At 45.0% G+C, this 13,276-nt stretch overlaps 1 protein-coding gene across 1 annotated transcript in view; it reads left to right on the top strand.

Moving 5' to 3' along the window:
* ADCK1 (aarF domain containing kinase 1) overlaps nucleotides 1–13,116 on the top strand; it is a 70,425-nt gene extending 57,309 nt beyond the window's left edge. The window contains exons 8-11 of the mRNA XM_005417449.3: nucleotides 7,320–7,469; nucleotides 7,694–7,891; nucleotides 11,046–11,239; nucleotides 12,578–13,116. Of these exons, the coding sequence (XP_005417506.1) occupies nucleotides 7,320–7,469; nucleotides 7,694–7,891; nucleotides 11,046–11,239; nucleotides 12,578–12,749 (714 nt within the window). The 3' untranslated portion in view covers nucleotides 12,750–13,116. The remainder of the gene's footprint in view (nucleotides 1–7,319; nucleotides 7,470–7,693; nucleotides 7,892–11,045; nucleotides 11,240–12,577) is intronic.
* Nucleotides 13,117–13,276: the final 160 nt, after the last annotated feature.

The raw sequence follows: 13,276 nt of genomic DNA, 5'->3' as shown, positions 1-13,276 counted from the left end.
CAAGTGCAAACATTGAAATATCTGCCTGTGGAACAGTTACTTATTCATGTACAAGTGTACTTGTACACTGTAGTGTAGCTGAGGAGGAACATGCAACTGGGATATTGACAGTGAAAGAGAAGTCTGGAGAAGGGAGTTACCAAGAATGAGCTGGCAGGAATTTTAAGGGAAGACTAGAACATGGCAGGGCTAAGAAGGGGGCATCTGGAAACTGGACTCTTCCTATTTTAAAACACAACATTTGCAGTCTTGGTTGGGAAGGTATATTTGGAAGAAGTAGGTAGAGCAGGGAAGAGAGAAAAATTAGACTGAGGGGCTCTCAAGGGGTTTGTAGCATACTGTATACAGGAGGAAAGGAAGGGCAGCAAGGCTACTTAGATCATGGATTTTTAAAGAAGATCCCAAATGGCACAAACATTCCTTTTTTTTGTATCCATTCTGATTATACCAGATTCATTTGTATTTGTATACAAATCTTAACATTATCTTTGGTCTGCCTCATGGGTTCTCCGTGTCCTTCTTTGTGAGTTCTCTACCTGACACTGCAGAGGCTGCTGTATCAGTGGGCTCTAGGACCTGTGGAACTTCCAGATGTGCTCATGGCATGTGCTGTATACCCTCAAACCAACCAGCCAGCTCAGGTAGCCAAGTGAAGAGTCCCCATGATCAGCCTGGTGTGGATTTGAGTCAGGGAAAGGAAACAAAGCCATGCACTTCAGCTTGCTAAGAGCCTGGTCATGAGCCATGGTTAATTCAGAAGTCAGAAAAGTGTTTTGTCCAGCTGAGAATTGAAATCAAACAGCTAAGGTACTTAAGATGAGCGGCTGTGTGCAATTATTGACGTCTGTTACTCCATCCTACTGTGTTGTTTTCCTTCTTTCTGTTACTAAATGGATTCTACGCTGAAACAGTATCTCTTAACTCGATAAAGAGCCCAGTACCTTCCTGCAGCTGACGGCTTTGGAACTTGAAATAGGATTTCAGTGTGGGATTTACCCTTCTGCCAAGAGTCAGGAGCTGTAGCTGTGTAGCTGCTAAAATTTAAGTGGGATTTCCCCAGGTGGGATCCTTTTGTCAGCAGTGGAAACCTCTCATGTCTGAAGTATTTGTGCTTCTAACACTCAAGAGTTAGATGAAGCAGAGCATAGAGAAGAACACTGTTTCTAGGGAAAATGGCTATTCTTGCTCTTTGCACTTACTGGTTAGTCTGGCGAGAGGTTTCTTTGCAGATTCTCTTACATTTCATCTTGTGTGAAGCTTAGTGAAATTCACAAGGTACTGATAAGCAGGAGTAGTGACCTCTGGTATTTTCAGCTTTTGAACTGTGCACAGACACCAGGTAAAAGAGTTAAATTACACACAGACCTGTTTCTTACTGAAAGTTGGTATTGAGCATTGATGTCAATCAATTGCTTAAGTCTGAACAAGATGCTTTACATTAAATCCAAGGAAATATAACTGCATTTAAAACCAAGGGAAATGATCCCCATGGTCATTTTGGGTCTGACAGAGATGCAAGAAACAATAAAAAAACAATGAGTCGTCTTCTTTAGCTGTGCCCTTTTGAGAATCTGTGCAAACTTGATGAGTTAGTCCCTCAGTTCCCTGGGTGGATGAATCAGAGTATTTCTCTCCACCTACATGCCATGGAAGATGGAGCATTGAGCATGAAAATAATTTCCTGAGTCCCCAGCAGAGAATATGGGGCATGCTGGGAGTGCGCTCCAGGAGTCCTAAAAACTATTCCTGTATCTTCAGGACATCAAGTGTGTTCAGACATCATCTTGCTGTGATGCTAGATCACTGGATAGTAATAGAACTGCCTAACAGAGCACTTTTGATCCTCACAAGTGGATCAAAGGGTATGAAATCAGATCTCTTGTGTGACCATCCTAATCTACTATGGATCAGAGCCATTTCAGAGCAGAGGCAGAGAAGGCTTCAAATTGTGGCTATTCTCCATCCACATCCTTTGCTAATTTGACACCAGTTTAATTGGCCAGAATTGCCCTAGCAGGATTAAGCAAAACCTTAGACAATGTCTGTAATAACAACAATGAAAGCAAGCAAAAACCCAGTACAGTCTTCAATCCAATTAACCTTCGATTAAGGTTTCAAAATCAATGCTATTATTTTGGCCGGAGGAGGTAATATTGAGCCCTGAGAAATGAGCTGCACAACGACCTTTACTTTTAATGAGATCAATAGAAGTTAGTGTCGCCATCTCTTAAAATAATTGGCAAATATTACAGCCAAATTAAAGCCAGAGACTAGTATCTGCTCCTGATCTAAAGAGACAGTCACAGATGGAGGTGGGATGGGAAGGGATGATGCCCTATCAGGCAGTTTCATCTAGGACTTATCAGGGGCAGGCAGTGAGATCATCTCTACAGGACCATGACACAGTATTTTTTCTTTGCCTTTCTTCTTCATGTCAGTTAGAGGCATAGAGCCAGAATCACTCCAGCTTGCTCACAAGTACAGGAAAGCATCAGTGACTTTCCCCGGATAACCCAAGCTGGTTTGTTACATTGCATTATATCATGCTACTTGTGAGCATGATATATGTGCTTTTTACTGTAGGAATGCTCATAAACTCAAATTTGCATGCATTCTTTGTTTTCTGAGAGGTTTCTTGGTAATTTTTGTATATTGGTGTTTTTAAAGATGCTCACTTGTGATGAACTTTCTAGAGTTTTGTTACTGTCATGTTGCTCTGTCAGTGGGTGTGCTGATTTGTTGAGGGGAGAGTTGCATAGAGGGGCAAGCGTGACAGGTTGTCTAGGCTTTCAAAACTGATGGCTGCAACATATTGTGGCTGCATATATCACTGCTGGTACCTGCACTGCAGCTTGGGATCCTCTGAGTTAGGTGACAGAAATGCAGTAGGTGTACTTGTTAAAATATTTGGTACACTGGATATGACTCCATTAACAAGAAAAAGTGGGGATTAGTAGGGAAATTGCAAAGCAGGTAGGAAACTCATAGAAACAATGAGATTTGCTCTTCAAACAGATCTCACTAAACAAATTGGCGATGACCTCAACACAAACAGAACTGTATCAAGGAGATTGTTGATGACACCAAGCTGGAAGGTCTGACATTGTAGAGGAGGACCAGAGTAGCAATAGCACTTGTTGGCCTTGAGGACTGAAGTGGTAGAAAGGAATAAAAAGGAGCAATGTCAAATGGAAAGTCAGATTGAGTAGGTAAAAAGCATTTGGGTAATGTGTTTAGGCTGCTCTGAAGTCCAGCTCTTATCCATATATCTGTCACTCCATTGCTTGATTGTTGTCAGCAATCTGTTTATTCCTCAGCTCTATTTTTTTTTTAAATGAAAACATTGGGCTGAAAATGTGTGGTTTGCCAGACACCATGGTGTCATGGTCATGTCACATAATTTGGCAGTGGCAGGTTGGTATTTGCATTGACTGGTAGAGGCCACAGGCTCGCGTGGTGACTGTAGTCATCATGTTCTGCTGCAGCGCAGACAGGCAAATTTAGCTTCTTTTAGGCAATAACACTCCTTCTGGCAATAGGCAGGGACATGCCTCTGGCCAGACCCAGAGCCTGATGTCATCCTGATATATCAAGCTAAGCTCTGCTTGCTGATCAGCATAGTTTTTTGTTCTTATGTGTTATGCCTAAATTATGCCATTCATGATGCACCCGCTTTTGCCTGGTTTTATTTCTTGTAGCACATACAGAGCTACAGGTGCTTCTGCTTCCTTGCTATTCAAACCTCCTAACTGGTAGACTGTTCCTCCTCTGCCATTCCTTAGCCAACTTTGGAAACTTCAGCTCTTTTAATCTTTATCCCAAGTAAATGCCTCCTGCATCCTGCTCATTTATGAGCTTTTTCTGAACTCCCTCTGTGTACTCTGCATCTCTTGAGTTAATGAGGTGTCTGGAAGTGAATGCAGAATTCCAAGACTGATTATTATTTTTTTACAGTGTGCAGCAGAACAATGCTGGGGGACACTGATGGGGACACTGGTAATGATAAAGACCTTTTTTTGTTGGATGATAAGCAGGGAAAGGACTGATGACCTCTCTGTGTCATAACAAAAAGCCTGTGTTTTAACTGTGGTCTTTGCTTCTGTAAATCATTGCAACCTTTTTTCTAATTTGTGATGCACCTTCACCCTGAGGTCTTACATAGCCTAAATGTGTGCTGAATTCCTCCCTTCTCCTGAGCAGAGGTTTTCATAAGTCTGTTTTCTCATTTCACCTAGCCATGTTCTTCCAAAGTGAATTCTGTAGTTATTATTTATCCAGTGGCCATCTCAATAAGGATGGAATAAAGGCCTGAAGTGACAAGGCACAGTACTGAAGAATTAATGTATATAAAAGTTTCATGGTTTTTTTCCTAAACTTTCTCAAGAAATGTGGACTCCCTTTGTCTGAATTATGATGATAGGTTGCTATTCACATACTACAGTTTCAGACCTAGAGTGTAAAGCTTCCTATTTTGTTTAGAATTTGACAGTATTGTTGCTTTCTGTCTTAATTTGTTTTGTATCGTATTTTAGAGGTATGGTAACAGACAAAATTATGTGAAAGTACTTCAGTGTGCACCAGAGCTCCATGGTAAATTTTTTCTGAAAGTGAAGACTGTTTATATGCTTGCATCATAAATCCCTGTAACTTATCTTCTGTATGCTAATGAAATAGTACAGAATACATTCATATGTCTTAAAGAAGTCAAAGTTTAGTTGAAGATACTGGAGATAGTCAAGGTTGTATGTTGGGGGTTAGGTAAATATAAGAACAGCAGGGAAGAGCGAGAGAATGGGGATCTTGCAGTGAACATTGTCTTCTTCCCATGACCCAGCCTGTGAGTCTGAGCAGGGCTATGACCCCTCTCTTTCATGGGAGGATGCGAAGCTGGATCTCAAGCTGCTTTTCTGTTGCACTATGGGCTGCCAGAGGCTATGACCATAGATCTATTTAGTTGCTTTTCTGCTGATGGTGACTCGGGAGGGGGGACCATCTCTGCATATGGAACTTGCAGCCATATCATAAGATGCTGTTAATGAGGGTGGCATGGATAACCTGGTGAGAGGTGTTTTTGTAGGATCCTAGGATATTTGGGTTTGGAAGGGAACCTCAGGAAGTTTTCTATCAAATCTTCTAAGGCAGGGTCAGTTATGAGGTCAGACCAGCTTACTCAGAGTGTTAGCTAGTCAGGTCTGTAAAACCTCTAAGGATGGAGATTGCACCACCCCTTCAGCCATGACCAATCAATAGGTTTGCAGAACTGCCAGCCCTTGTCTGGACTTGTGTTCAGTGGGTATGAGGCATCATGCTGGGCCCCAGATTGTCCCCAAGTCCTCATCTTCTAAAATTCTGTGCTTTTCCATGCCCTTGGAAGACAAACAGCTGAGACAGTGAGGGCTGAGTGTGGCTAGCCCAGTGTGTGCACCAGTGTCAGGGTTGATGCTGTGATCGGTCATAATGTCTGAGTCCATTCCTTCTGGTGTATGGGTCTCTGGGAGGCTTTGTGAATGAGTTATGTGATGGGCTTAAAGCAGACTATTTGGCATGTCCTTGGACTGTCAGCAAGGGCTACTCAGCTCTTTTATGAGATCACAGCACCTGGTACATTGGTCCTGTCTAATTTTAGAGCTTGCCGATCAAGGAGACTTGTAAGGGTCACTTCATGGCTCTGGTGATCTCTGCTGGTGATTCAGAAGGGAAACATCACTCCCCTCAGTCAGTACTTAAAATAACACCTGCATGGCATTGGGGAAGCTGCAGTACAGGAGATCACAGGGCTCTGCTGTTTGTGTGGATGATTCATCATGGGGCGGGCCAGCATTCACGTGATTCAGCAGCAGTTCCAGGTCCCACCTGAGGGACAGAGGATGGTTTCACCTGATCCTACCACTGTCCCTGTTAGTGTGCTGCAGGAAGGCTTCTTGTTCTTTTTCCTTATTTGTAGTTACTTGGCCACTATTCATAGTGAATGCGCCTCTCAGAGGTGGCCATGTTTCAGAGTAAAGCAAGCCCTTTCTTGTCTGTCTGGTTTTCTGCAGGATGAGCTGTCATTGCTATCCCTGTTACCTCTTCTACCACCTCTGCTTATGGGGACAGCTGCCAGTTTGCTGCTTACAGAGTGTGTCTGGAGATATGCTTGAAATAATTTATAACAACTGTTTTTTAATTGCTCATTCAGCACTCTGCTGTGGAGCACTGTGCCTCTTGGGATGGTAGGAAGGGCTGATGATGGGATGGCAGGGCAAGGCTGCTGTGTTAGTGCATGGTAAGGGACTGATCTCATGCCCTGGGGATGTTTGCTTCCTCCTAGGAGGTTTTTAACTTTAATAACATCTCTTGGTGATAAGGAGCAGTAGTACGGAGGGACACAGCAGTGACAGGATGTTTTAAACAGCTTTTCTCTGCTTCTTCGTCTTCACAGACATTGCAAATCACATTAGCATGGGTCTGAGGAAAGGAGGAGGAAAAGTGGGGGACAGTGTGATGGAGGGAGGGGAGAGGGAGCCCATGTTCATTCTGGTGGGCAGACTGACTAGCTGAGTCTCCCCTCACCCCTTCTCCACTGTGTCCTGCTGCCACCCAAGGATGGAAACACCTGATCTTCCTCCAAGCAGTCTCACCCACCCAGCAGCAATTTCCCTGCCTTCCCTGTGAGTGCATGTCTGCCACTATCTGCTGTCCCACTTTCCTCCTCATTACCAGAAACCCCTTTCGTACCCACAGGTACTATCTCTTTTTTTTAATGCTAGACAAGTGTCTTTAAATAATCCGTGATCCCACAAACACCTTCATGGTGCTCCCTGCATGGATCCTTCCCTGAATGCCCTGGACACCCTGCTACCTGTAGATGCCTGCAGCCACCCTGTGCCTCCATCAGTGTCAGGAGCTGCAGGAGCTTGTGTGGGGATATGAGCATGTACAGACCCTTGCTTCCTGGGGTGTCACACAGAGGCTGCTTGTCACCCTGGTTTTTTAGGATTTTCTAGGCCTTCTGATATTGACATTCTTGTGGTGAACTTTCTCAGACACTTTCTGTAAATAACTGATTGTTTGTCTACTTTTATGGAGGAGGAGAAAGTTGATTGACTGTTGGTTTGACTAGTGTCATTGGAGAGATGTCACTGTCACCCTCCAATCCGCTGTCACTTTTGGAAAACTATAAATGTTGGAGTCAGAAAATAAACTTCCTCTTTCTTCCTTCACCTTGAGAACGGTGGTGTGCTTATGTTCTTTCGTGTCCAATAGTGACAGCTGCCTCCCTCCCTGGCAGGCACCCTACTGTGGGTGGCAGTGTGTGACCATGTCTTGTCTCCTCACAGATCTCTCGCAACTTGGGGAAGCTCTACAGCGAAATGATCTTTGTGAATGGCTTTGTGCACTGTGACCCACACCCAGGCAATGTGCTAGTGAAGAAGTGCCCAGCCTCTGGCAAAGCTCACATTATCCTCCTGGATCATGGGCTCTACCAGGTATGTGGGTATGAGGGGCTTTCAGGGCCTTGTGAAGCTGCCTTTGGGCATCAGGCTGCAGCCTTGCCCCTCTAAGCACATAAGTTTTTCCTAATACTTCCATAACCCTCTAATGGTATTTTATGACTTTGAAGTAGAGGATAGGGCACAGGTAAGGGATGGAAGACTTTTCCCCCTGTTTCCTGTCCTCTATGGGCTTCTGGGGACCATGTCTCTATTCCCAGGTGCTGAGCGAGTCATTCCGCATGGACTACTGCCGCCTTTGGCAGGCCCTCATCAAGGCTGATATGAAGAGGGTGCAGAAATACAGCCGGCGGCTTGGGGCAGGGGATTTGTATCCTCTCTTTGCCTGCATGCTGACTGCCAGATCTTGGGAGTCTGTCAACAGGGGCATTGACCAGTCACCAGTCTCTGCCAGCGAGGTAGGTCTTGAGTGTGCTTCCCTAACGTGTGCCCTTGCTTCTCCTCAGTACCTTTCTATGTTGAAATCACTAGCACCACTGATAGTACAGCAGTGCAGGGCAACCCCTGGCAGCTCTGTAGCAATTTCTGCAGTGATAGCTGATCTAGAAAAGAGCCAGAACTCCTTCTGGAGTATGCAATATGTTTTATAGTGGCTGAATTTAATTTCCCAGATTCACTTGTCATGGGCTGCTTAAATTTTGTATAATATTTTAATACCTAAGTATTCACCATTTCTGGCTGGGGAAATATTAGTGGATTGTCCTTTCCTTAAAAAAAAGTTGAATGCACCTGTGCAGGAAACCATCAAGGAGGCTAGGATAAGGTACAGGAGACATAAAGGTTTAGTGGGAAGACATGAGAAGGATAATGCATTGTCACTATTCATGTAAATGACTATCAGCACTGATATAAACTTCTAAAAAACCCTGGAAATTACCTCCCAATCAAAAACCCTATTAACTTGGAGTCAAGGTTGCTTAACTGCAGATCCTGTCAACTCAATCACTACAAATCTGGGAAATTGCCACTTATATTTTTCACCCTTTCACACCCACATGTGCTGGGATCCTTCTCACGCTTCCTTGCACACCTGATAAACACAATACCCCACCTTAAAAATAGTAGCAGCCCTGCCAGTGTGCTCTTTCTAGAGAAGAACATGAAGTGATGTTGATCAGCCAATGGACAAGTGTCTGTAAGTAGAAGTGTGTTGTATCCTATGGTTTGCTTTTATCTGCACACATCTGTAGTAGAGTGGATGAAATTAATTTAAGTAGCGTTATAATATTGTCCTATGAAATTCTCTTCCAAAAGTTCCTTCATTTTGATGGATGTGTCAGAATTTGCTGTACTGACTTGCCATTATCCATAGCAATGAGTTGGTCAGATACCTTGGGTAATGGACCCCCTCCCAATTACCTGAGTTAATTTTCTGCATGTCAGAAATAATATAATGACTATCTAACAGATCTGTGCTTGATCTGGTGAGTTCTGGAGCTGGTAGCTCCAGAAGAAAATTCAGAGGTGCCAAAGCAAATTGGTACAGCATTGACTCCTGTACTACAAGGCCAGTGTTGAATCTGAGTTAGTGAGCAATGTTTATTCCCCAACTTGCTTGTGAAGGTTACACCAGAGGTGTAGCTGCAGCTACAGGGTACCCTGTGTGTGCTAATGAACTTTGTCATTGAGTTGATTTGCATGTATGGAAACAGCTCTGTTGTCTTTGCCTACATGACACAATTAATGCTGAAACTAGATAATCCTGCAACAGATAATGGGGAGCTGAGCAGATTTGCTGTGGCATTAGGAAATGAGCTGCTGCTTGCCCTTACTTTAGAGGTGAATTTGAAAGATTTTATCAGCAGCAAGAGCTGAGCACTGTGTAGGCAGGTACCATCAGTGCAGAGCTCCAGAGAGTGTGCCTGAGGATGTATCAACATGACAATAGCCTGTGAGACAAGGAAACAACCTTCCTGAAACAAAATCTTATCTGTAGTGCTGTACTCAGTCTGGGACACTGCATCTCAAGAAAGGTTTGATGAAGCTGGGGCAAGTCCAGTAGGAATCTACAAGGACTAGTAGTGGCCAAGCAGATGCAACCCATGAGGTAAGTCTGAGCAAGTTAGGTCAGAAAAATAATCTGGAAAAGGCAGGTCAGGAAGAGTTGTAGAAGTGATTTTCTAGTGTCTTAAAGAGTGCTGCAAGCAGGACAAGCAGTCATGGGTTTAAATTCAGCTAAACATGAGAAAAGCCAGATCTAGTGGCAAAGCAGTGAAATGCCAGCGTAGATGGTCTGGGGAGGTTTTGATTCATGTTACTGGAGAGTTTAGGTGCAGGCTGGGCAAATGTAAGAGGATTGCCATAGGTATAGTTGTTCCTGCCTTAAGCCAGGGCCAAGCAGCTGATTGCTCAGGATGGCTGCTAGCCTCATCTCATCTGATTTAATGATGTCTTTTGCTGCATCCTGCAGCAGCCTCAGCAGCTGCAGCCAAGGGGCTTTTCTCAGGTCCTGTGGCTTAGCTTATTTCTTCCTCTGCACACAAGCTTTGCCCTTGACAGAAAGTGACAGTTCTGATGGCTGATCATGTGGTTGTTTTGTGATGTGGACAAGCAGCTGGAGCTAAAAATAAAAGGAAAAGAAATAGAAAAGAAAACCTATGTCTGGAAAATAATGTAAGCTCTGCAATGATGCTGGCTGGGGAAAGGCATAAGAGATAATCAGGGAGGAATTTTCTTCCAACAAATAATGGAACAAAACATTTAGGAGAGCTAAACATCTTCTTGCTGAAGCCTTGTGTATCTGGTTAGTGATGGAGGCAGGAGGACACAAAGATTGGTTTGTCAGCAGCAACCATGGTGGTGTGTGAGCCGTGTACATCTCTGACCATCATGACCTGCACGCTCAGTTTGTGCAGGTCTGTTCCTTTATAATAAGTTTGAAGTTCACAAAGTGTGAGATCCCATGTCATGCACTGTAGGCCATCCCTCATTCCAGAGGAGAGAAGGCTTCAGAGCTGTCATTTCCTACAAAGGAGCCTCCTTCCTGTATGAAGTTATTTACTGTTGCCCTGCATATGTCCCCCTGGATTTTGTAGATTTCAGATGTTCCAGAGACTTGTCTTTGGATTTCATGTCATGATTCATGTCATGGCCTCTGTAGGAAGAGGTGGGGACAAGGTATGCTTATAGGATCAGCTCCCAGCTACAGTGTGCTACATTAACTGGGATGGTGAGGGAATTCTCAGATCTAAAAACATGAAGAAGAGGCGTGGCTGACTATCTTGCCTGCTCTGGTGGCTTGTATTTGGAGAGGAGCTCATCTTAAATGGCTCAGGCTGTAGTCTCTAAGTTATCACTGGGTTGTTTCAGTAGGGAATGGGTCCTCATCTCACTGAGGGGCAGATGGGATATGGCAACAGTGATCTGTGCTATGAGTGCTGTGCCCAGTGTCTGCAGGAAAGCAGGACAGAGCTCTGTAGCTTCTGGCCTACTGTCATGATCTGTTAAAACACTGTTCTCTTCCTGCAAATCTCAGCTGTGTCTGGACCTGAATTTCCCATGTACTCTCACCTTCTCTCTCCTTTCTCCCTGACATGACCTGGCTGGCCACAGGACATGGAGATCCGGTCCAATGCTGCTGCTTACTTGCCCCAGATCACCCAGCTCCTCAACAACGTTCCCCGCCAGATGCTGCTTCTGCTGAAGACCAACGACTTGTTAAGGGGGATTGAGTCAGCCCTGCACACACGGGCCAGTGCCAGCTCCTTCCTCAACATGTCTCGCTGCTGCATCAGAGCTGTTTCCACGTGAGTCTCTGAGCCAGACATCAGAGGCCAGACAGGGAGCAGCAGGAGCTGCAGGACAGACCCTGAGATGGTGGTTGGATTCAATCAGAAGTTCACAGGATAAGGCAGAATCCTGGTAATGGGGCAGCTCTAAGAACAAACCAGAAAGTCAGTCTGTAGATTATGTCTGGTGGTTGTCAATCAGGTCCATGGTGACAAGACAGGACTGAGGTCAAGCAAAGAGGTCAATATGTGAGTTGAGGTCCAGGTCATGGGGCTTCACAACAGGGCATGAGCTGAAGACCATTATTCTTCCAGTGTAGCTCAGGCCGGAACTGAAAGTGCAGGTCTGAGATTAACTGAAGTTCCTGGGCCTATGAGCAGAGGGTTGGGGATGGTTCCAGGCTAGTCAGGGCCATTAAGGCTTATTAGGGCCCCACTCAGGGGGCCTGACAAGGCTCTGACTCAACCTCTTGACCCTTTATTGTTAGCTGTGGATCTCTTCCTCTCATTGTGGTCCTAGCCCTGCTCAATTACACATCTCAGCCTCTGTCTGTGCTGTTCTTACACCCACCACCCTCTTCAGAGGACAAACCTGTCACCCTGGGGCTGGAGACGGGAGTAGAGTTGGAGGCCTTAGGTTAAGGGTTTAGGATTTTTCCCCTCAGAGGAGGGGAAGGGGCTTCTTGCCCATTACAGGCATTGCCACTAGGCAGTATTTGTGAGTAGCATAGATCTTAAAGTTCACTGCAGCCTGATTGAGGGGATTGGGCTGACTGAAGATCAGGCTGATGTTTAAAAGCCAGGAACAGGAGTTGTGCAAGTGATTTCCTTCTGTGAGTCTTATGAATCAGTGCACTTCTGCCTCAGATTCTTCCTCCTTGTAGATGAAATAACAGTTTTTCCTTGGGCTGATGAGGGACCTATGAATCCCATTTAGCCCCTGCTAAAGAAAGGCAGAGAAATACTTTTCCTGGAGTTAGTGTGTCAGGATTGCTGGAATCTTAAAAGTGTGCTACCAGGAAAAGCAATAGGGGTGTGCACCTGTGTCTGTGAGCTGAAGTGAAGGTGGGCAGAGAAGCAGAGGAATGCCATGACCCAGGATCACCACACACAGTGGGAAGAGAACTGAGTTCTCAAGGGAGCAGGCTGTCTGTTCTGCCAGATTCATTCTAAGAAAGGTGGTCCCCAGCTCCTCAGAAGTACTGCTTAGAGAAAATCCCTGCTTCCTGGGGATTCTCCAGATGGGGGATATTGCCACCCCTGGGGAAGGTCAGTTGTGCAGAAGATGTAGGACAGGCCTTCTTCCTCCTGGGCTGTTTCCGGCTGGATCTAACGCAGCTGTTTCTCTCATTCTAGGTACCAGCGGAGCAAGAGTCACTCGCTTTACAGGAGGGCCCAGATCTCACTCACAGAAGCCCTAAGCCTGTGGCAGATCAACTTATATGAACTCTTTCTGTGGCTGAAGGGGTCCCAGCTGGGGAACTGGGTCATTGCTCTCCTGAGACGGATGCAACATTTCACATACTGACATGAACTGGTGGGAGTGGCCTGGGTGCTCCCTCCCTCCCTTCTGCTCTCCATGGCACATTTGTCTTTCTGACTATTTCTGTCTATTTTTGGGTCTTACTCCACATTACACACTGCACTGTCCTTTTCTTTTACAGCATTAGCTTCCTCTGTGGCACAGAGAGGTTGAGTTGGTACCAGAGCCCTATTGTTTTGTGGTTTAGGAAAAGTAGGTGCGTGATAGCTTGTGCCAGGCAAGACAGGTAAGGATACCTTCTTTCCTCATTTGTGCAAGTTAAGTTCCACTCAGATTCTAGTGGGGTTGTGCTGGAAGCAAATGCCTCTTCTACTCTTTCTTAAACAATCTTAAAGATTTTAAGAGAATCCCAGCCTAATCTAGAATGCCCCAAAACATTTCTCAGACCCTCAGAGGTGGTAAGTCCCTTTAAAACGCAGTAGGGTTTATATTAGTTTGTGCAATCTTCTTAGTCTGATTTCTGTTTAGGTGTGCAGAAGGTTTCTCAGAGGAGTGAGACCTTGTGGAAAACT

Source organism: Geospiza fortis, unplaced genomic scaffold (genome assembly GCF_000277835.1).
Source record: "Geospiza fortis unplaced genomic scaffold, GeoFor_1.0 scaffold54, whole genome shotgun sequence".
Classification (NCBI taxonomy): domain Eukaryota; kingdom Metazoa; phylum Chordata; class Aves; order Passeriformes; family Thraupidae; genus Geospiza; species Geospiza fortis.
Note: the sequence above shows the minus strand (reverse complement) of the source record. Positions and strands in the feature narration are given on the sequence as shown.